The sequence below is a fragment of the Amblyraja radiata genome, chromosome 2, assembly GCF_010909765.2.
Source record: "Amblyraja radiata isolate CabotCenter1 chromosome 2, sAmbRad1.1.pri, whole genome shotgun sequence".
NCBI classification, from domain to species: domain Eukaryota; kingdom Metazoa; phylum Chordata; class Chondrichthyes; order Rajiformes; family Rajidae; genus Amblyraja; species Amblyraja radiata.
The window spans coordinates 102,028,398-102,049,030 of NC_045957.1; the positions used below are offsets into that span (position 1 = coordinate 102,028,398).

The 20,633-nt window shown below is 43.0% G+C and overlaps 1 protein-coding gene across 11 annotated transcripts in view; it reads right to left on the reverse strand.

The window, feature by feature from the left end:
* The window catches only part of ankib1 (ankyrin repeat and IBR domain containing 1), a 76,953-nt gene that overhangs the window by 36,089 nt on the left and 20,231 nt on the right, over positions 1–20,633 (reverse strand). For 10 of the 11 annotated variants that reach the window (XM_033012422.1, XM_033012411.1, XM_033012405.1 and 7 more), the window contains 6 exons: positions 19,158–19,458; positions 14,399–14,581; positions 13,075–13,192; positions 11,479–11,687; positions 2,696–2,784; positions 22–166 (listed from right to left, as the gene is read on the reverse strand). In XM_033012422.1, coding sequence (XP_032868313.1) covers positions 22–166; positions 2,696–2,784; positions 11,479–11,687; positions 13,075–13,192; positions 14,399–14,581; positions 19,158–19,458 — 1,045 coding nt within the window. The remainder of the gene's footprint in view (positions 1–21; positions 167–2,695; positions 2,785–11,478; positions 11,688–13,074; positions 13,193–14,398; positions 14,582–19,157; positions 19,459–20,633) is intronic. The other variant, XM_033012414.1, reaches the window with a different exon arrangement.

Genomic DNA, 20,633 nt, shown 5'->3' on the forward strand with positions numbered 1-20,633 from the left:
TAAGCAAATTCTCAAGCCTACCTTAATGTCAAACTGCAAATAGCGTTTGTCCATTTCTCTGGAAACCAAGTTTTCTATGATATCTACAGGAACTAGTTGAAAACAGTCAAAGGCTGGACATATTATATTGTGGGCTTCTCCCTCTTGAATCTTGATGTTCAAAAACCTGCATAAAGCACAATTACTGTAAATATGGAAATGATTATGCATTCAATACTCAAAAGATCAAAACAGCAAAAAACTCCATGGCTTGCATTTGTGCTCATTGCCAATAATGACACTTACACGTGGACCTTCTATGAAGCTTTGCACTGGAATGTGGCAATTGGGAACCAATTTCAGCACAATGTCTCCAGAGAGGATCTGAGACCTGTGTGAATAGGGCAAGCATCTTAGCAAATCAGATTGAAGATTCATGAAGCACATATTATTACTTGCTTATATTGACACAGGAGCCCATGTAACCCATCAGGTCCACGCCGGTTGCTAGCAGAGCATAACCATGGTCATATTTAATGGCAGGACTGGCTTGAAGGGCCTGATGGCCTAGTCCTGCACCTATTTTCTTGTGCTCAAGGTTCCGTGCTGATTCCCAGCACAGCAATGTCATCGGTCCCATTCCCTCTCTCCTCATTTCCCTGCAAGTTATTCTCTCTCACATGGCCACCAAATTTCCTTTGATTAATTTGCCACACCTGCACCAACAGGTACTGTAAACATAGAAAATAGGTGCAGGAGTAGGCCATTTGGCCCTTCGAGCCAGCACTGCCATTCAATATGATCATGGCTGATCATACAGAATCAGTACCCTGTTCCTCCTTTCTCCCCATATCCCTTGATTCTGTTAGCCCTAAGAGCTATATCTAACTCTCTCTTGAAAACATCCACTGCCTTCTGTGGCAGAGAATTAGACAGAATCACAATTATGGGTGAAAAAGATTTTCCTCATCTCAGTCCTAAATGGCCTACCCCTTATTCTTAAACTGTGACCCCTGGTTCTGGACTCCCCCAACATTGGGAAAAAAATTTCCTGCATCTAGCCATTCCAATCCCGTAAGAATTTTATATGTTTCTATAAGATCCCTCTCATCCATCTAAATTCCAGTGAATATAAGCCCAGTAGATCAATTATTTCATCATATGTCACTCCCACCATCCCGAGAATTAACCTGGTGAACCTATGCTGCACTCCCTCAATTGAAAGAATGTCCTTCCTCAAATTAGGAGACCAAAACTGCACACAATACTCCAGGTATGGTCTCAACAGGGCCCTGTACAACTTCAGTATGACCTCCTTGCTCCTATACTCAAATCCTCTCCCTATGAAGGCCAACATGCCGTTAGCTTTCTTCACTGCCTGCTGTACCTGCATGCTTACTTTCACCATTACCTAACTGGCGTCTGTGGTGCTGTGAAGCAACTGCATTAACTGCTTGTCGCCAAATCAGGAAATATAAGTTACAGTTCTATGTTTCTCAGCTAGAATTTTGGGAAGAACCATCCATTGAGCCAAAGTGATATATTTTTATGTATAGAATGCATCACCTAAAGGATAAAACGATATCCTTTAAACGGCACCACTACATTGTTTGTCAATAATACAAAATTGTTTAATCAAGATTAATTATTCAAAAAGTAATTAGCAATTTTAACTAACTTGGGCAATAAAAATAACATTTTAGTAAAGTGAAGGTTTCAATTCAGCCCTCAGGTTGCAAGTAGGAAACCAAGAGTAGGTCAGGCAACATTTGTGGAAAAATAGAGTAACAAGGTACTGCAGATACAGGTTTACAAAAAAAGACAAAGTGCTGGAGTAATTCTGCAGGTCAGGCAGCATCTCTGAAAAACATGGATAGGTGACATTTTGGGTCAGGACCCTTCTTCAAACACATCTGTGGAAAATTACATTGACCAAGGTTTTGGTTAGCTACCATAACATTTTTTGATTTGGTGCCAAATTTTGTTTGCCAGCATCCCCTATAAAGGTTTATAGGGATGCTGTTTCCCGAGAGCTATCCTCAATCGGCCTTAGAAATTCCATCAATGAACCCATGTAGTTCTTAACAGTTCCTAGGTTACAATCCATAGCTTTTGTTGATACTATTTCAGTCTTTAACCACCCCTCCCCTCGTGCTTTTGTCTTGGATGATCAGAGTGTTGACTATCATTGGCTGGGATCCATAAATGTTCCTGGAACTTGGGAGAACCTTGTCTCTTAATTCTTTAAATACAGACACTTCCAACCTACACAAGGTTTACGATCCTTGTGCCTATCGGATGTTACATAAACGGAAGGGCTACTGCATACAAGTAAATTTACTCTTCGGCGCAGAGACCACGTGGGTGGACTCAAATAATTGCTTACATCAGTGCGACTTTAAGCAAGTCGGGAGTGCTTGTATTACTTGTTAAAGTGGTAACATGGGGAAAACAAAAACGTCTTTAAAATATTTGAAGGTAGACAAAAATGCTGGAGAAACTCAGCGAGTGAGGCAGCATCTATGCTGAGTTTCTCCAGCATTTTTGTCTATCTTTGATTTTCCAGCATCTGCCGTTCCCTCTTAAACATCTTTAAAATATTTGGTAGAGTTAATGGGCATATATTTACAACTCCAAAGCATGGAGCAGTAACTCAGGGTTGAAAGTGAGGGATTGTGAAGCATTTTGCATAGAAAAAAAACCCGATGATACTCACCCTTCCCAACATCCTCTGCAGAATTCATGACCGCAAGGTACATCCACTGGATCTTCAAATACGGAAATATTGCACATGCAAATCCCACACTGGAAAAATATGACATTATTAAAAGTAATAATTTAAACATGAAATACAACCTTCAGAAGACTGAAAAAAATGTTTCCTCTTTAGTTTACTACATGTACCAAGATACAGTAAAAAGCTGGTTCTGCACACTAGTCAAATCATACTATGCACAAGTACAATTGATCCTCTCCTTGAAGAGCAAGCAGGGATTTGCTATGTTCCAGCGCTACCTTGCACTTTACATGTGTCTGAAAAATCCAATCTTGTCTGAAGGAGATATTTAATTTGTTAAATTCTCATTTTAGGGTTGGATGTCTTGGTGGACTGGATTGATGAAATAGAAGTCGGCCTGGTACCATTTAGTACATTCATCAGAACATGAAGCATGATCACAAAATATTTTGGAAGAATAAAAGGGAACCAGGGAGAGCTTGCCGATTGGATAGAAAATTGGCTTCATGGAAGGATGCAGAGGGTGATGGCGGAAGGTTGTTTTTTGGACTGGAGGCCTGTGATTAGTGCTGTTCCTCAGGGAATGATGGTTTATATTAATGATTTGGATACAAATGTCCAAGGCAAGATTGGTAAGTTTGCAGGTGACACGAAAAGTGGATAGTGAAGAAAATGATCAAAATTTACTGCAGGATCTTAATCAACTGGGCAAGTGGGCTGACAAATGACTAATGGAGTTTAATGCAGATAAGTGCAAGGTGTTGCATTTTGGGAGGTCAAGCCAGGGCAGGACCTTCACAGTGAATGATAAGGGTCTGGGGAGTATTGTAGAGCATAGGGTTCTAGGGGTACAGGCATTTGGTTCCCTGAAAGTGACGTCACAGGTAGATTAGCTGCTGAAGGCGGTTTACGGTGCAATGGCCTTCATCAGTCAGGATACTGCATACAGAGGTTGGGATAGTTGTACAAGATGCTGGTGAGGCCACATTTGTTTCTGAGAATTGTGTTCTGTTTGGTAACCATGCTATAATGAAGGATGTCTTTAGGCTGGGAAGAGTGCAGAAAATATTTCAAGTCCAGGATTCGAGGGCTTCAACTATAGGGAGAGGTGGGCAGGTTAGGACTTTATTCCTTCAAGTGCAGTAGACTAAGGGGTGGTCTATCGAGGTGCACAAAATTATGCAGGGTACAGATAAGGTGAATGCAGTGTCTTTTACCCAGAGTAAGGAAATCAAGAACCAGAGGACTCACGTTTAAGGTGAGAGGGGAAAGATTTGTTATTAGTGATATGAGTAGAATTAGGCCTTTCGGCCCATCAAGTCTACTCAGCCATTCAATCTTGGTTGATCTATCACTCCCTCCTAACTCCATTCTACCTTCTCCCCATAACCTCTGACACATCCATCTGTCTGTCTGTCTGTCTGTCTGTCTGTCTGTCTGTCTGTCTGTCTATCTATCTATCTATCTATCCCTTAAAAATATTCACTGACTTGGCCTCCATAGCCTTCTGTGGCAAAGAACTGCACACATTCCCCACCCTGACTAAAGAAATTTCTCCCCGTCTCCTTCCTAAAAGAAGTCCTTTAATTCTGAGGCTATGACCTCTAGTCCTAGACTCTCCCACGAGTGGAAACAACCTTTCCACATCAACTCTGTCCAAGACTTTCATTTTTCTGTACGTTTCAATTAGGTCTCCCCTTCTAAACTCCAGCGAGTACAGGCCCAGTGCCGACAAACACTCAATCCTGGTTAACGCTCATTCTAGAAACATAGAAAATAGGTGCAGGAGTAGGCCATTCGGCCCTTCGAGCCTGCACCGTCATTTAATATGATCATGGCTGATCATCCAACTCAGTATCCCGTACCTGCCTTCTCTCCATACCCCTGATCCCTTTAGCTAATGAACTGGCCTCAACTACCTTCTGTGGCAGAGAGTTCCAGAGATTCACTACTCTGTGTGAAAAATGTTTTTCTCATCTTGGTCTTACAGGATTTCCCATCTATCCTTAAGCTGTGACCCCTTGTCCTGGACTTCCCCAACATCGGGAACAATCTTCCTGCATCTAGCCTGTACAACCCCTTAAGAATTTTGTAGGTTTCTATAAGATCCCCCCTCAATCTCCTAAATTCTAGCGAGTACAAGCCGAGTCTATCCAGTCTTTCTTCATATGAAAGTCTTGACATCCCAGGAATCAGTCTGGTGAACCTTCTCTGCACTCCCTCCATGGCAATAATGTCCTTCCTCAGATTTGGAGACCAAAACTGTACGCAATACTCCAGGTGTGGTCTCACCAAGACCCTGTACAACAGCAGTAGAACCTCCCTGCTCCTATACTCAAATCCTTTTGCTATGAATGCTAACATACCATTCGCTTTCTTCACTGCCTGCTGCACCTGCATGCCTACTTTCAATGACTGGTGTACCATGACACCCAGGTCTCGTTGCATCTCCCCTTTTCCTAATCGGTCACCATTTAGATAATAGTCTGCTTTCCTGTTTTTGCCACCAAAGTGGATAACCTCACATTTATCCACATTATACTGCATCTGCCATGCATTTGCCCACTTACCCAGCCTATCCAAGTCACCTTGCAGCCTCCTAGCATCCTCCTCACAGCTAACACTGCCCCCCAGCTTAGTGCCATCCGCAAACCTGGAGATGTTGCATTCAATTCCCTCGTCCAAATCATTAATATATATTGTAAATAGCTGGGGTCCCAGCACGGAGCCTTGCGGTACCCCACTAGTCACTGCCTGCCATTCTGAAAAGGACCAGTTTACTCCTACTCTTTGCTTCCTGTCTGCCAGCCAGTTATCTATCCACATCAATACTGAACCCCCAATACCATGTGCTTTAAGTTTGTATACTAATCTCTTATGTGGGACCTTGTCAAAAGCCTTCTGAAAGTCCAGATATAACACATCCACTGGTTCTCCCCTATCCACTCTACTAGTTACAACCTCGAAAAATTCTATAAGATTCGTCAGACATGATTTACCTTTCGTAAATCCATGCTGACTTTGTCCAATGATTTCACCACTTTCCCACTCATAGGTTAACCCACCCATTTAATATGAACCTAAGCTGTAACTTTCTCCACAGAGGTGGTGAGTATATAGTGCAAGCTGACAGAGAAAGTAGCTGAGGTAGACAAATGGATATGTACATTGATAAGAAAGGTTTAGAGGGATATGGGACAAATGCAGGCAGGTGGGACTAGCATAGATGGGGCACGTTGGATGCCATGGACAAGTTGGGCTGAAGGGTCTGTTCCTCCGATGTATGACTCTAAAATCTAAATGCAAGTTCTAATCAGCAAACACTGATCTCACCCATGATTAATCAATAGTATTTTTATTCCGATTAATCTGCTGTGCCACTGAGTTATATACGCTACACGATGAAACAAAATTGCGTATCCCTTGCCATGTCACTTCCAACCCTAGAACTACCGAGGATATCTTCCCCCATTCAATTTTGGTCTTCTGCTCAAACCCAAATTTAACTGCACGGTTATAGATAATCCGTTTTGTAGGTTTGTGGATGGGTGGTGGCTGGCGTACCTAGAAAATGATCCATAATCACGATTTTCCACAACACAAAGACAAGCTAACGTCAAGAGGCCTGAATTGAGGAAAATAGTGTGTGTTTTTATTTACATTTTTTCTCACAAATTCCATGAGTAAATTTTATTCAATATCTAAATTTTTTGATCGCGATTTACAAATTCTGCAAGGGCAAATTTGTGTTACTCAAATGAACAAAAGGCAGAGTTCCCCTGTAATGGAAGTTGGGTTTTGAATTGTTGAGACCTTAAGCTCGGTTTCCCTCCATAATTATTGACCCCTCTCACTTTCCTGCTCCCTTCTCCATTAACCTACTTTTTAAAAACCTGCTATTGCGTACAGGTGCACAACCTTTTATCCGAAGATCCAAATAACGAAAACCTCCGAATAACGGACATTTTTTCGGTCCTTGAAGAAAGGTCCTTGAAAACGTTCACCGAGGGCGGCCCGCAGAGGTGACAGCGGAACCTCCGGTCGGTCCTCGAAGAAAGGGGAACTAAATCCCCATTCATAAAAGAGAAGGTGAGGGTATATTGCGCGGGAGGGTTAATAATTGACAATATGCTGCTGCCTGCCCGCTGAGTTAAAAAGTTCCCACGGTAGACTCACGATACACTGTACGATACACAGTGTATCGTGAGTCTTGCGTGGGAACGTTTTAACTCAGCGGGCAGGCAGCAGCAGATTGTCGCTCCCTTCAATTTCACCCCACCTACACCCCTCTGCTTCCCGGCCATGTGTGTGACCCCTTCCCTCCCCTCTCCAGCTCCCCGCCCATTGCACCGGCGCGGGGGCTTTGCACTGTCTTCACGTCGGCAATGCCAGCAGGTCAGTGCCAGTCACCGGATACGTCAGGACCAACGGGACACCGACCCCCAGGCCCACTGCAAGCAAGGAGATCCCAGAGACCCACAGCCAGCAGCAGCCCAGCCCCGTTCCAACTCCAGAGGAAAACTGCAAACTGGCCGGAGACGTCAGGACCACCAGAAGCCGTTCCCCGATGGGCCGCTACGGCGACAAGTGGCAGTTCGCCCACAGCCCGAGCTGTGCCCCCTCATCGGGACACCGACCCCCAGGCCCACTGCAAGCACGGAGATCCCACATCAGCAACTCCAGCCCAGCCCCGCTCCAGCTCCAGAGGAACACGCTCCCCGTATGGGCAGAAGCTGATGGTGGGCAAGGTACGTCTTGTTCTTGGGGTCGCGCAGCTCGGGCTGTGGGCGAACTGCCACTTGTCGCCGTAGCGGCCCATCGGGGAGCGGATTCCTCTGGAGTTGGAGGGGGAGGGGGGTATTGTGCTGTTTGATCACCCCCTACTATCCCAGGGACAGGGAGACAGGACGTTCACCGAGGGCGGCCCGCAGAGGTGACAGCGGAACCTCCGGTCGGTCCTCGAAGAAAGGGGAACTAAATCCCCTTCATAAAAGAGAAGTGGAGGGTATATTGCCCGGGAGGGTATATCGCCTACCTGGAAGAAACCGGACATTTTTTCCAGGATGTCGTCTGCACACCAAAGCTCACCAAAGCTCACGTTTGGCGCTAAACATGGCACGCCAAAGCTCACGTTTGGCGCCAAACGCACGTCGCCTCTGCTGCACACGGATATAAGAGTGTGAAAATGTCGCCTTAGGCCGCCTAAGGGCATGTAGCCCCGCTACGGTGACATGAGTGCGAGAGGTGATTCAATGCTGCGGTCACATTTACAAATTCAGGAATTCATTCAACACACTGCATTTCATACAGACATTTATTCTGCAAGAAAAAACTACATTGAAGACTCAAACTCGCGACCGAGGAACTGACGGGATCAAGGCGCAAACTCGCGATCTTGCGGATATGTGCCGAGCACTCTACCACTGAGCCAGCCATTAAAATCTACGCAAAAAAATTTCCATTCCGAAGGCCGACAAATTCCGAATTACGAAAAGTGTCTGGTCCCAAAGCTTTCGGATAAAAGGTTGTGCACCTGTATATATTTGAGCCAGCTGTCCCAAATGTTCACTACATTCTGGCAACAAATTTTGTTCAATAATTATCCTGAAGTGCATCTTGGGATATTTTACCACTTTACACATGCTACATAGATGCAACTACTATTGTCCCGAGCAATGCCTCCAGCCAGTAGCTAAGATTTTACTCAACATACGTGACATATTATATTTGGACACTTTCAAGTGAAAAAAAGTTAATACAATACTGCGATCATGCCGCGGACAGAGGCCGAGAGGGAGGGGTGCTGCTGGAAGACGGGCCCTCGCGCATGCCGAGATAAGTATTGTTTTTGTTCTCTCTCATACCAATAAAACTGATTTGCAACTAAACAGACAAGTGAGCCTTTTTCTGTTCTACTAGTCAGATCCTTGAATCTGTTTCCTTGTAACATTTGGCATTGCTGGCAGGATCTGACGAATAGAATAGAAAATGGTAAAAAGAAATATTCAAACAAGCTGCTGCCCGTGGTGCAGGGCAGCCCGCAGCTGGCCGTGCTGCAGGTGGGACCAAGATCCTCGAGTCTTCAAGCTCCTCTAATGCTTTTAATGGGAAACCAGGGAGAAGTTTACAGTTGTAAATTTCACTCGAATGGATCAACACTGGCATTGCAGGGTTTGATCGACTCGTACTGGTTTGGAATGGTATATTTCCGATAGGGCAGAGAAGGGCCCTGAAGGGGACGAGTCGTCTGCATGAGCTTTGCGGGGTGACAGGGGTGGTATGCTTAAACACCCAGAGGCTAACTAAAAGAGAGTGAGTGTGCTTTCCCTCCCCCCATTATAAAGCAACAATTGACCCGATACACTGAAGGCCCACGTGCTCACGGAGAATCCCCAGGACTGCATGGTCCAGATACCAAAGGAACACCCCGACCCAAGTACCTTGTGACAGACATCGGGTCCGTCACTATTGTATCGGGCAGTGGGATTGTCAGGAAGGACATGGGTGAATTATTAAGTTGGTATACTGTTGCTTGCCTGCTTGTGGTGTTCGGAAGCAATGTGGATACCTCAGCCTACATTAATGTATCCCCTGTTCGAAACTTGTTTCTCACCCTCAGCTATAAATACGCCCAATGGCTAACTGCCCACTGTGGGCAGTCTCCTTAAATCATAACTACCAAATGTCCGCGTGGTCTTTTTGTAACGAGACCAGGAGTAGTGCGGTGAAGAACTGCCACCAAACCGCCCTTGATTGTCAGTGTCACTGCTTTGACGGGTGGTACATTCCGCCATTCAACCACACTCGTGTGGGGAGGAAGTCCCGCTTCCGCATAACTGGGGCCGACGAGTCCAGTCATAATACCTGCCATTGTAACTTTGAGGGGATGGGCCCTTCCCTGGGTAATAGTACCTGTACGACATAAACCGCGGCGGACCCCCCACGTCCGGTTAATGGAACATACTGGGTGTGTGGCCTGTGGGCCTACTCATGGCTCCCGGGAATGCCAGGGGTGTACTTTGGGACATGGGAGAGACCAATGCCCTGGAGGGGATGCTGTTACCTGGCATATGTGGTACCCCACCTGAGATACTTGCCATCCTTACCCTCATACCCCCCTGCAAAGACATGTGAAACAGCTATTACGGAGGCTGAGAGGTTTTGGGCTGTTGCATTTCCCTCCAATGGTACTGCAATGCTGGCACGGGAAATGGTTAACATGGCTTCAGCCATGGAAGAAATAGCCAATGAGACGGGGTAAAAGAGGCCATCACGGAACTATCAGCAGAAGTAGTGGCCACTCGCACCGTAGCCCTAGATTTCATCCTGGCTGAGAAAGGAGGCAGCTGTGCTTTGATCGGGTGGGAGCCCTGTACTTATATTCCAGATGATTCAGAGAACATCACCAACCTCGCTGACCACATCCAGGAAGCCGTGGAGATTTGAAGGGTCGGAGAACAGTACCACGACTACAACCCCCCGGGAGGATGGTGGCCTTTCGGGATGTTTGGAGGCTGGTGGACAACAGTGGTGCACTGGGGACTGACCATCGGGAAAATCTTGTTGGCCATAATATTACTGCGTTGTATGTGTGGATTGGCATCACGGCCGCGTGGACTTTACTAAAGCCTGTGAGGTGGATGTAACAAGGTAAAGCCTGTGGGCCGGATGTGACGAGAACCACTGTTCGAGGGGTGGAATTTTATACGAGAATTTTGCCAGAACAGTCTGTGACACATAGCACTGTGTTTAAAGCCCATAGGGCTATGTTTAAATCCCATAATGCTGTGGCCGGTAGCGCTATATTTAGAATCATAACGCTGTAGCCGACAACGCTTTGTTTAAAGCCGCACGCGCTAAGCTGACAGTGCTCTGTTTAAAACTTTGCGCGCCAAGTCTGTAGCGCTGTGTGCATTACCTTTGCGCGCCAAGTTTGGGGGGGGGGGGGGGGGGTGCTTGCTCGGATGTAGTCCCCTCCCATTGGTTGTAATTTGAATTTGGGAGCAGCACTATTGGCCAGGACTTACCAACAGTTATTTCAAGGACTGATTTCTGCCTGTATAAAGGCAGGTACCGATAAGTCAGAAGGCAGTTCTTGACGAGAGGGGTTCACCGATGGGCTGGGGTGCGATCAGCGCCGTGGACGGAGGCCGAGAGAGAGGGAGGGGTGCTGCTGTAAGACAGCCCCCCCGCACATGCCGAGACAAGTATTGTTTTTGTTCTCTCTCGTGCCAAGAAAACTGATTTGCAACTAAACAGAGTGATTCCTTTTCTGTTCTACGAGTCTGATCCATGAACCTGTACCCTTATAATAACCGTGTTATACATAGATACGTAGACAATAGGTGTAAGAGTAGGCCATTCGGCCCTTCGAACCAGCACCGCCATTCAATACGATCATGGCTGATCATCCACAATCAGTACTCCATTCCTGCCTTCTCCCCATACCCCTCGATTCCGCTAACCCCAAGATGTTTACCCAATGCACCATATCACGATCTAGCACACTTTAACTTAGCAAACTGATTATCAATCATTGTGGCTCAGTGGCCTAATGTTTGACTAAGTAATAATTGCTCATAGAACCTAGGAATTTTGTAGAAAATAGAATTGATTTAAATTATGCATAGCGAAAATAAACTATAACTGGACATACTGGTGATATTGTACATAATGTGATGATATGGCAGTCTTGTATGCATTACAGGGAAAGTCAGACAAATTTTAGAGCTGTTAAAATAGCTACGATAAATCGTACATACCACAGGTGTATCATCATCAGTTGGAGATAAGCTGAGATCATCAGGAGAGGTGACAGAGGAACGGGTGGTGCGAGGTGTTCGTGGCGAGGGAAGAGTGTCCCATGCATTATATCCACTGGGAGGTGGAATTGGCATCTGAATACCTGAACGTTGGCAACAGTCTTCAGGGTTTAGCATCCAAGCTTCAAGTAATTTTTCTCGATCCCAGTCTAGGAAATCAGAGAAAATATAACATTATTGCACTGTTTTCTGTTGCTCCTCTGATATTAAAGAGTTTTTTTGAAAAGCAAAACATGCAATGGAAACTGAAATAAACACAGAATGCTGGAAATACGCTGATTAGATGGCATCTGTCAGAGCGAGAGCAGGCCACTTGTGCCGTTCAATCTCTCGGCTGCATTGTTTCACAGATTCCCTTTGTTCTGCCCGCCCTCCTGCATTTCTGCAACTTAAAAAATGTTTGATTTCTAACATTTGACCTGTTCCAGACCTGCTCCAAAGATTTGGCCTGAAATTAGTATTTTTTCACTCCACAGTTGCTACTTCAACTACATTGTCCTTTGCCGATATTCCTGCAGCATCTTGCTTGATGACGACTTTGTTACTACCTGGGCTGCGCACTCTGCCTCCAAAAGTTAATGTTGCCTGTGCTTTTCAAATTAAACCATCTCTCCTCTTCCAACTTCCTATTCACATGCTGAATATAATAGTTCTGGATTTATTTTTGTTTGCTGACAATTTTTCCTAATGCTCGTTAACCATTTAGTTTTACATCCTCTACAATTTTTTTTTATTGTCCTCTCTGCCAAAGGAGTGTCTTTGGCGATTCAGGTGACCCAGCCTGAAGTAGGGTTCCAACCCGAAAAATCATCTGTCCATTTCCTCCACAGATGTTTCCTGACCCGCCAAGTTTATCTAGCACTTGTTTCTTTACTCAAGGCCCCAACACCTGCAGTTTCTTCTATGCCAAAGGATGGTGTTTTTTCCACTTTGTTGAGCCTATTTATGTTATATGTTATATAAAAGCAATCTCAGCATAAGCAGCTATTTCTCATGACTATAACTATCATCCCTGGTGATATCATGATCAACTTTCCATGCTATCACATATCATCATAACATTTCTGTACTATGGCAAAACAACTTGCGTTATATACATTTTGACAATATTCAACTGCTTACATTATATATAAAATATTAGAGGCACAGATATGGTAGATAAGTCCGTTTATTTTTGGAGTGCGGGAGGAAACCGAAGATCTGGAGAAAACACACGCGGTCACGGGGACAACGTACAAACTCCGTACAGACAGCACCCGTAGTCGGGATCGAACCCGGGTCTCTGGCACTGCAAACGCTGTAAGGCAGCAATTCTACCGCTGCGTCACCATGCCGCCCTTGTACATCTTAAACCGTTGGCAGGTATGAAACTAATTGCAATTGGCATCAAATAAACAACAATTATTCAAGCAAGTATTCATGACCCTATGATGTTAAATATAAAATAAGACTTTGGACGATTACAAAGCGCAGAAAAAAATAAAAATGACAGATTTGTATAACAACTGTATCTCTTGATTGCTACAAGTTGATTACCATGGGCTCTGAGCAGTGCCTCTGCAGTAAAGAGTGGGGCTTGAAGCATGTCTGCAGTTTCAACTATCAGCATATCCTTGAGCTTCCTCAAGTCCTGTGGCCTTAATCCTTCATATGCCTTCATATTGGGAGAAAGTAACAATTGATCAAACAAAAACATGTAGCAACTGTATTATGTAAAATAAGCAACTACCACAGTTCAATGCAAGCATATGGGTCATAAACATTAAAGTTAATTCTTCACTAATTTCAAAATTAATTTTACAATGATAAACATTTTTTATTAAATGCTGGATCAACATTTTAAAATACTGAAATGAGGCAAGAGTTTTAAATTGAACAATTATAATTTTTGTATTTCTTAGATTCGGCCAATTTGCTCAAATTTCAACAGCCTTCAAGGCATCAAATGGTACAACATTTTAATGAATTAATGATTCAAGCAGTATGATGGAATAAAATGTAAACCTTGTTAAAGAGGCACAACAAATGACAATTTCAGCACTATATTACAGCAAGCTATAACGTTAACAGTTTTACCACATTAATTCATCACCTCGCCTGGGTGAAACACATTAAATTGGAATTTTATCAGTATGTCATCAGTGACACAAATAGCTTTAATTATACTGTCTTAAATGCAAACGTCTAGCAAGTAAATCCTTGGCTGAATGACTGCAAAGGGGAGCATTAAAGTAAAATGTTGTGTATGCAGCAAATGCTACGTGAAAACAAGAAGCACTGAATACATTCAGGTTAAATAGCATCTATAGAGAAAGAAAAAAAATCACATCTCAGCCCCAAATTTTTTTATTCAACGTATAGCGCCAATGATTAGTCAGAAACCGAGATGGTGCTCCTCTGGCTTGCATTGGACTTTGCTGGTATAAGAATCCAGAGCGAGAGAGCAAGGGTGAATCAAAATGACTGGAAGCTGTAGCTTCAGATATGACCGATTTCCAACTTTCCCTAATCGGGTTGAAAGGCCATTGGCCTGATACCTTAACTGTTTCATCTCTCCACAGATGCTACAGCTACAGATGCTACCTGCTAAGTATTGCAAACATTTTCTGTTTTTAAATTCAAATACAGAACATTTTTAGTATTAAACATCTTTAGTATTAAGATTAATAAAGAATCTTTAATCAAGTTATTTGTTTTTGCTAAAATATCTGGCCAGGGTCATCTTGGTGACAATGAAGCAATCTTGTTTTGTTTCCAAATAATAAATTGCTTTGAATAGATATGTTACAGTCACCTGTGACTAATCTATAAAGTTAATTTGTTTCAGGTTGAAAGTGACAAATAGTATAAAAACCAATACCTCTCTTCTGTCCAAAGCTGCATACTCTGCTTCCACTTCTTCAGCTTCTGGATCTCGTGAAAATACCATCCGTGACTCAAGATTCAGAGCTAGATCCTTATGATGCTGTTTCTCAGCAGAGTCACAGGGCGTGTCTCGGTTTTCATTTTCTGCAAAGAGGTCTGCATCATATTTCACTAAAAGCTGCAATCAATAAAGAATAAAGAGCTAAGTTTTCATGCCCATGGTTTAAGACGAGGAGAAAGTGCAGGTTAGGCTTTAGCAAATATTACCCAAACGCAGACTTTCCCTTTATTACTTCCATTTGAGTTTGCTAAACATTTAAATAATGAATTACTACAAAGTAACATATTTCTGAATATTACCCAAACAGCTGAACATGTAGACAAATGCACTGCTTGCTGTCATTAATGGGCCTGTCCCACTTACACGACTTTTTCGGCGATGGTCGGCACACATCATTTTCAACATGTTGAAAATTCAGCGGCGACCAGAAAGACGCTACGACTCTTTGGGCGACTGAGGAGACTGTTCACGACCTTTCGCGGGTTGAAGCCTGTATGGTCGTGAGTAGTCGCCCAAAGAGTCGTACCTTGTTCTGGTCACTGCTGGATTTTCAACATGTTGAAATTTTTCGATGACCTGCAACGACCTATGACGGATGTCGGCAGTCGCCGAAAAAGTCGCGTAAGTGGGACAGGCTCATTAGGGTTAGATTTTCCAGAGATTATTTTAAAATAATTAATATAGTCAGTTGGTATACACTTTGACCATTTATCAATTTGTTTTTGGTTCTGTAGGCCAGAAGCTGAAATTTAGCTCTATCATCTGTACAAGTGTAAGAGAGAGAAAAAAGGAAAACACCACTGTAGTAACACTAAGAAAAAAGGTTTTGTAATGGGGAGGGACATTGTTGAGAGAGAGATTGTTGAGCAGGCAAGACCTAAGAAAATACAGTATATATAATTTCTGTTTATAAAAATAAAAATATGAAGGTGAAAAAAAAAGGTGTTAGGTTGTTACACAGAGTGACTTTCAAATGATATCTCATTGAGTCATCACCCTATGCTGGCCTTGTGCATATCAGATCATGTCAATATTGAAAGTATAAAGACTGCAATGATTTCATTCCACTCCCTGGCATAATACAGATTGAAGCTGATAAAGGAAAGATTGAAGAAAAAAGAAAATTTCAAATTTTGGGAAAAATAGAAAAGTACTAGATAACAAAATAAATCGGGGTGATTTTCATTTGATTAATGCTATACATTGATAGGATACAATAGATAGAAACAGAGTTTAGTTTCCAGTGATTAGGGATCAAGATAGATTTGCGACAAAGCAGGAGAACCTTTAGGAAAAAAAGCGTCTGCATTCAAGTGTGCATCGGTAAACTACAGAGGTTCATCAGAGCACTTCACTATTCACTTCATAGAAGCATTAGCAAACAATTTTACATTGGAAAATGACCTAAATATTAGTCAAACAGGAGGTCTGACCTTAATGGGGGCAAAATAACTGAAAAGGCAGAAGGTTTAAGGACACAATACACAGGGACGAGTGATTGAAGGCATGGGCACCAACAAGAGATAGTTAGATTTAGCTCTTAGGGCTAACGGAATCAAAGGATATGGGGAAAAAGCAGGAACGGGGTACTGATTTTGGATGATCAGCCATGATCATACTGAATGGCTCAAAGGGCCTAATGGCCTACTCATGCACCTATTTTCTATGTTTCCACAATGAGGAATCATATCTGAAACCATCCAGAGGATAGCATATTAGAGAATTGTAGGAGGATAAAGCGCTCGAAAGGAAAAAAAGCTAGACCACAGAGGTGTAAAACAAAAATGGAGACTTTAAAATCCAAGAGTTCTTTAAGCAGTGGTTGATAGATGTCTTCATGTATAGGGATGAAAACTATGCATAGTGCAAGTTAAAGGACTATCAGAAAGTGATTTTGATTATCAATTTGGAGGTTAGAGTAAGGAGTATGGCCATAAGGGTGTTGGGATAGTTAAGTCCAGTGATAACAGTGGCATGAATGAGGTTTCAGCAAATGTGCTGGGGGTGGACCACACCTTGGGCTATGTAATGCACGTAGAAATAAGACTATATCCTTACCATCAATAAGAGTGCTTAAATTATACATAATTATATCAAAATTGTCAGCATTAAATACTATATTAGTGCAAATCGGATTACAAATCTAATTCATCTCCAGAAATCAGCAAATATGAGTAACAGGTACTCAGAACAATTCATAATATATGAAAAATGCTGCACTTTGTTGTACAAACGCAAGTGCATTTATAAACAGAGTATCAAGTCAGTTTGAAAGACGAGACTGGAGGTGCTGGAATCCTAAGCAAAAACCAATCCATTGGAAGAACTCGGTGGGTCAGTTACTGCTCGGCAATTTTTCAGGCCTTGAACTGATCTGTGCAGATTATAATTTCTTCAAATACTTGCAAGTAGTGAGTGTTAAAATTAGTAGATAAAAAATCCAAACTGTTTGTAATCAGCTTTACAATAAAACTGTGTATAGCAATCCTAAAAGTTCCAAAACTAATTTAAAACGTGCACTTTTTACTTCCCAGTTTGCTGTGTGCGCTCTCGTGCAAATTCCTCAGTGAGATGCTGAATGCCATTTGAGTTACTCAACCTCAGGGATCTCTTTAAATGGATACTAGAATATGGAAGTCTACACTGTCTTCAATGTCACTGACTGGTTACACTGCTTTGTCGTCAATGAACTCATTGTAGCTTAAAATGTAGCATACAGTAAACTTTTGTTATAACGGACCATAGGGGGTGGAATGTTAGTGCCGATGTTCATTATAACCGAGTAAGGTACTATCATTGTAACTAGTTGAAATAAAGAACTGCAGCTGATGGTTAATACACAAAAGGACACAAAGTGCTGGAACAACTCAGCGGGTCAGGCCGTATCTCTGGAGAACATGGATAGGTGATGTTAGGACCCTCCTTCGGACTGATTCAGTCTGCAGAGTTAGTCCAGCACTTTGTGTCGTTTCACCTTAAAACTAGGTGTTGATGCCACTGGTCTGCACCAGTGAGCCCCTCTTCACCAGCTGCCACAGCTGTTGTTGCAGCTCACAGTTATAGCCCAAGGTAGATTATGTCAGCGACTCCGGTGGAGATGGGTAATGGGGGAAAGAGGCCATGGATAGATCAATGGGGGAGGAGACGGCGAAGGGGGAATGGCAGAACAGACAAAGAGAAGAAAGAAAGCCGCTGGTCAAGGGAGGAATCAATAGACAATAGGTGCAGGAGTAGGCCATTCCGCCCTTCGAGCCAGCACCGCCATTCAATGAGATCATGGCTGATCATCCCCAATCAGTACCCCGTTCCTGCCTTCTCCCCATATCCCCTGACTCTGCTATTTTTAAGAACCCTATCTAGCTCTCTCTTGAAAGCATCCTGAGATCCTGCCTCCACCATCCTCTGAGGCAGAGAATTCCACAGACTCACCACTCTCTGTGAGAAAAAGTGTTTCCTCGTCTCCGTTCTAAATGCTTCTTAAACTGTGGACCCTGGTTCTGGACCCCCCCCAACATCGGGAATATGTTTGCTGCCTCTAGCATGTCCAAACACTTAACAATCTTAAATGTTTCAATGAGATCCCTCTCATCCTTCTAAACTCCAGAGTGTACAAGCCCAGCTGCTCCATTCTCTCAGCATATAACAGTCCCGCCATCCCGGGAATTAACCTTGTAAACCTACGCTGCACTCCCTCAATAGCAAGAATGTCCTTCCTCAAATTAGGGGACCTAATCTTCACACAATCCTCCAGGTGTGGTCTCACTAGGACACTGTACAACTGCAGAAGGACCTCTTTGCTCCTATATTCGATTCCTCTTGTTATAAAGGCCAACATGCCATTCGCTTTCTTCATTGCCTGCTGTACCTGCATGCTTACTTTCATAGACTGATGGACAAGGACCCCGAGCGCGTCCTATCGGTGGCCTGAAGAAAGCACTGTCCGCAGGGGTTATGACATAAGCTGCAATAATAGTCACTTCAACTCGATGGTGCGGTGGGTGAAGAAGGGCTCGCCGGTGCACCTTGCGAGCCAGCGTGGCGTCGCAAGCCGGGGCTGTAAGCGGAGGGTAGGTGGTGCGAGTTGGGCGTTGGCAGGTTCGCCTGCTATAACCAAAATCTGCTATGAAGGGATCCATTACAACAAGGGTTTACTGTATTTGCATGCTTAAGATATCCTGAACAGGATTACCTGCTTTGAGGTTTTTAAAAAATGTACAACATTTTGAATATTGAGCTTGAATCTTTAAAAAAAGTTACAAGCTTCAAAACTTAATATTTTAAAACATCATCTCATTCCAATAGTTATTACGTTGAATGTTAGGGAAAATATGCATTGCAACTCAAATGTAAAATATGACTGAGCGCAGGTATATGGGACTAGGGGAGACTATGTGTTCGGCACGGACTAGAGGGGTCGAGATGGCCTGTTTCCGTGCTGTAATTGTTATATGGTCATTATGGATTTCTGCAACTTTTGTCCAAGATAGTTTAAAATTTGGCGAATTAAAAAAAAAACCCAACAAATTTGATTGACCTTCTCTTAAAATGGATTTGGCCTCATCACAAAATGGAAAATTGGTATACACACTCCTCAAATGGCTATTCCACTTCTTGGCTTTACTGAACGCACATAATTATTATCGAAATCTAAATTAGACATATTTAAACCACTAGGCAGCCCAGGAATAATTACCTCCACACATGTTTTCATCCCTGAGGCAGCAGCATAGTGCAAAGGTGTGCTCTTTTTGTTGTCTATGGCATTGTTTTCAGCCTTTTCGAACTCGCTTTTGTCAAGTTTGGCACCCTTCCACCTAAGGATCAAGTGTAGACATTCAGCTCTCTTGTCATCATCTTCATAGGGTCGTGCAAGACGAGGCTGCAGGGCTGCTTCAGGAAGCATGATATGCGGCCCCATACACAACAAATGCAAAGCAGTCTCATTATGTATATTCCGCTTGTTTGGATTCCCATCTTTGTTGAAAAGGAAGATTCTGTATGGCACAAGGGAAATGATTTTCAAAAGAGGTGATTTTCAAAAGAACTGATCACAATCATGTGCTAGTCAATTCAATATGTTGTTTGTTGCAAAAGCATGAAGCTTTAACAAATATAATACAAAGCAATGTGCTGGAATAAAAAGTTGTGGCATGGTAATTAGCTCAGATGAAAACATTTTGCCCCTCATTCAGTCAGTTCCAAATCTTAGGTTTATTGCAGTCTCTGCATTTAGTCCTTTGGTAAAGAATTAAATGAACAATTGGAATATCCCATCCCCTCCAGGGATGAATAAAGTTTTATCGTATCGTATCACAGCAAGGGCTGGCATTCTCCTAATAATTGTTAGCATTATTCCTCTACAATTTCACATTGGGATTCCCATGGGAGAACCTGGAGTTTGTGAGCTCTGTTCAAAAATAAAGAGTTGTCTATTTAAAACAGAAGATCAAGCACAATTTTTCTTTGTCAATTTTACAGAGTCATAGAGTAAGGAATCAGACCTTTTCAGCAAACTCATCCATGCCAACCAAGACGTGCATTTAAGCTAGTCCCATTTGCCCGCCTTAAGCCAATATGCCTCTTAATATTTCCTATTTGTGTACCTGTCCAAATGCTTTCAAAATGCTGTTACTGTACCCGCCTCATCCACTTTATCTAGCAGCTCCATGTATGTAAGCACCATCCTGTGTGCGAACGAGTTGCCCTTCAGGTCCCTTTTATATATTTCTGCTCTCAACTTAAAACCTAGTTTTTGATTTTGCTTACCCGAGAAAAAGACAATGTGCATTCACCTTTTCTATGCCGCTCACGATTTTAGGCATTTCAATAAAATCATCCCTCAGTGTCCTATGTTCCAATAAACTCATAGCCTACCCTAACCTCCCCTGTAACTCAGGCCCTTGAGTCCTGACAACAGTCTTGTAAATCCTCTTTACAGTTTTTTTCCAGCTTAATGACATATGTCCTATAGTAAGGTAACCAAAATTGTACACAATATCCAAGTGTAATATTACAAACATGAAGGCCAGCGGTCCGTCCACAACAGTCCTTAGGGCCCTACTTTTCACTGTGAAAGTTATACCCTGGTTCAACTTCCCAAAGATGCAACAACTCATATAAATAAAAATGTTTCCACTGCAATCTCCCAGTACATCTGTTCCTTTAATTC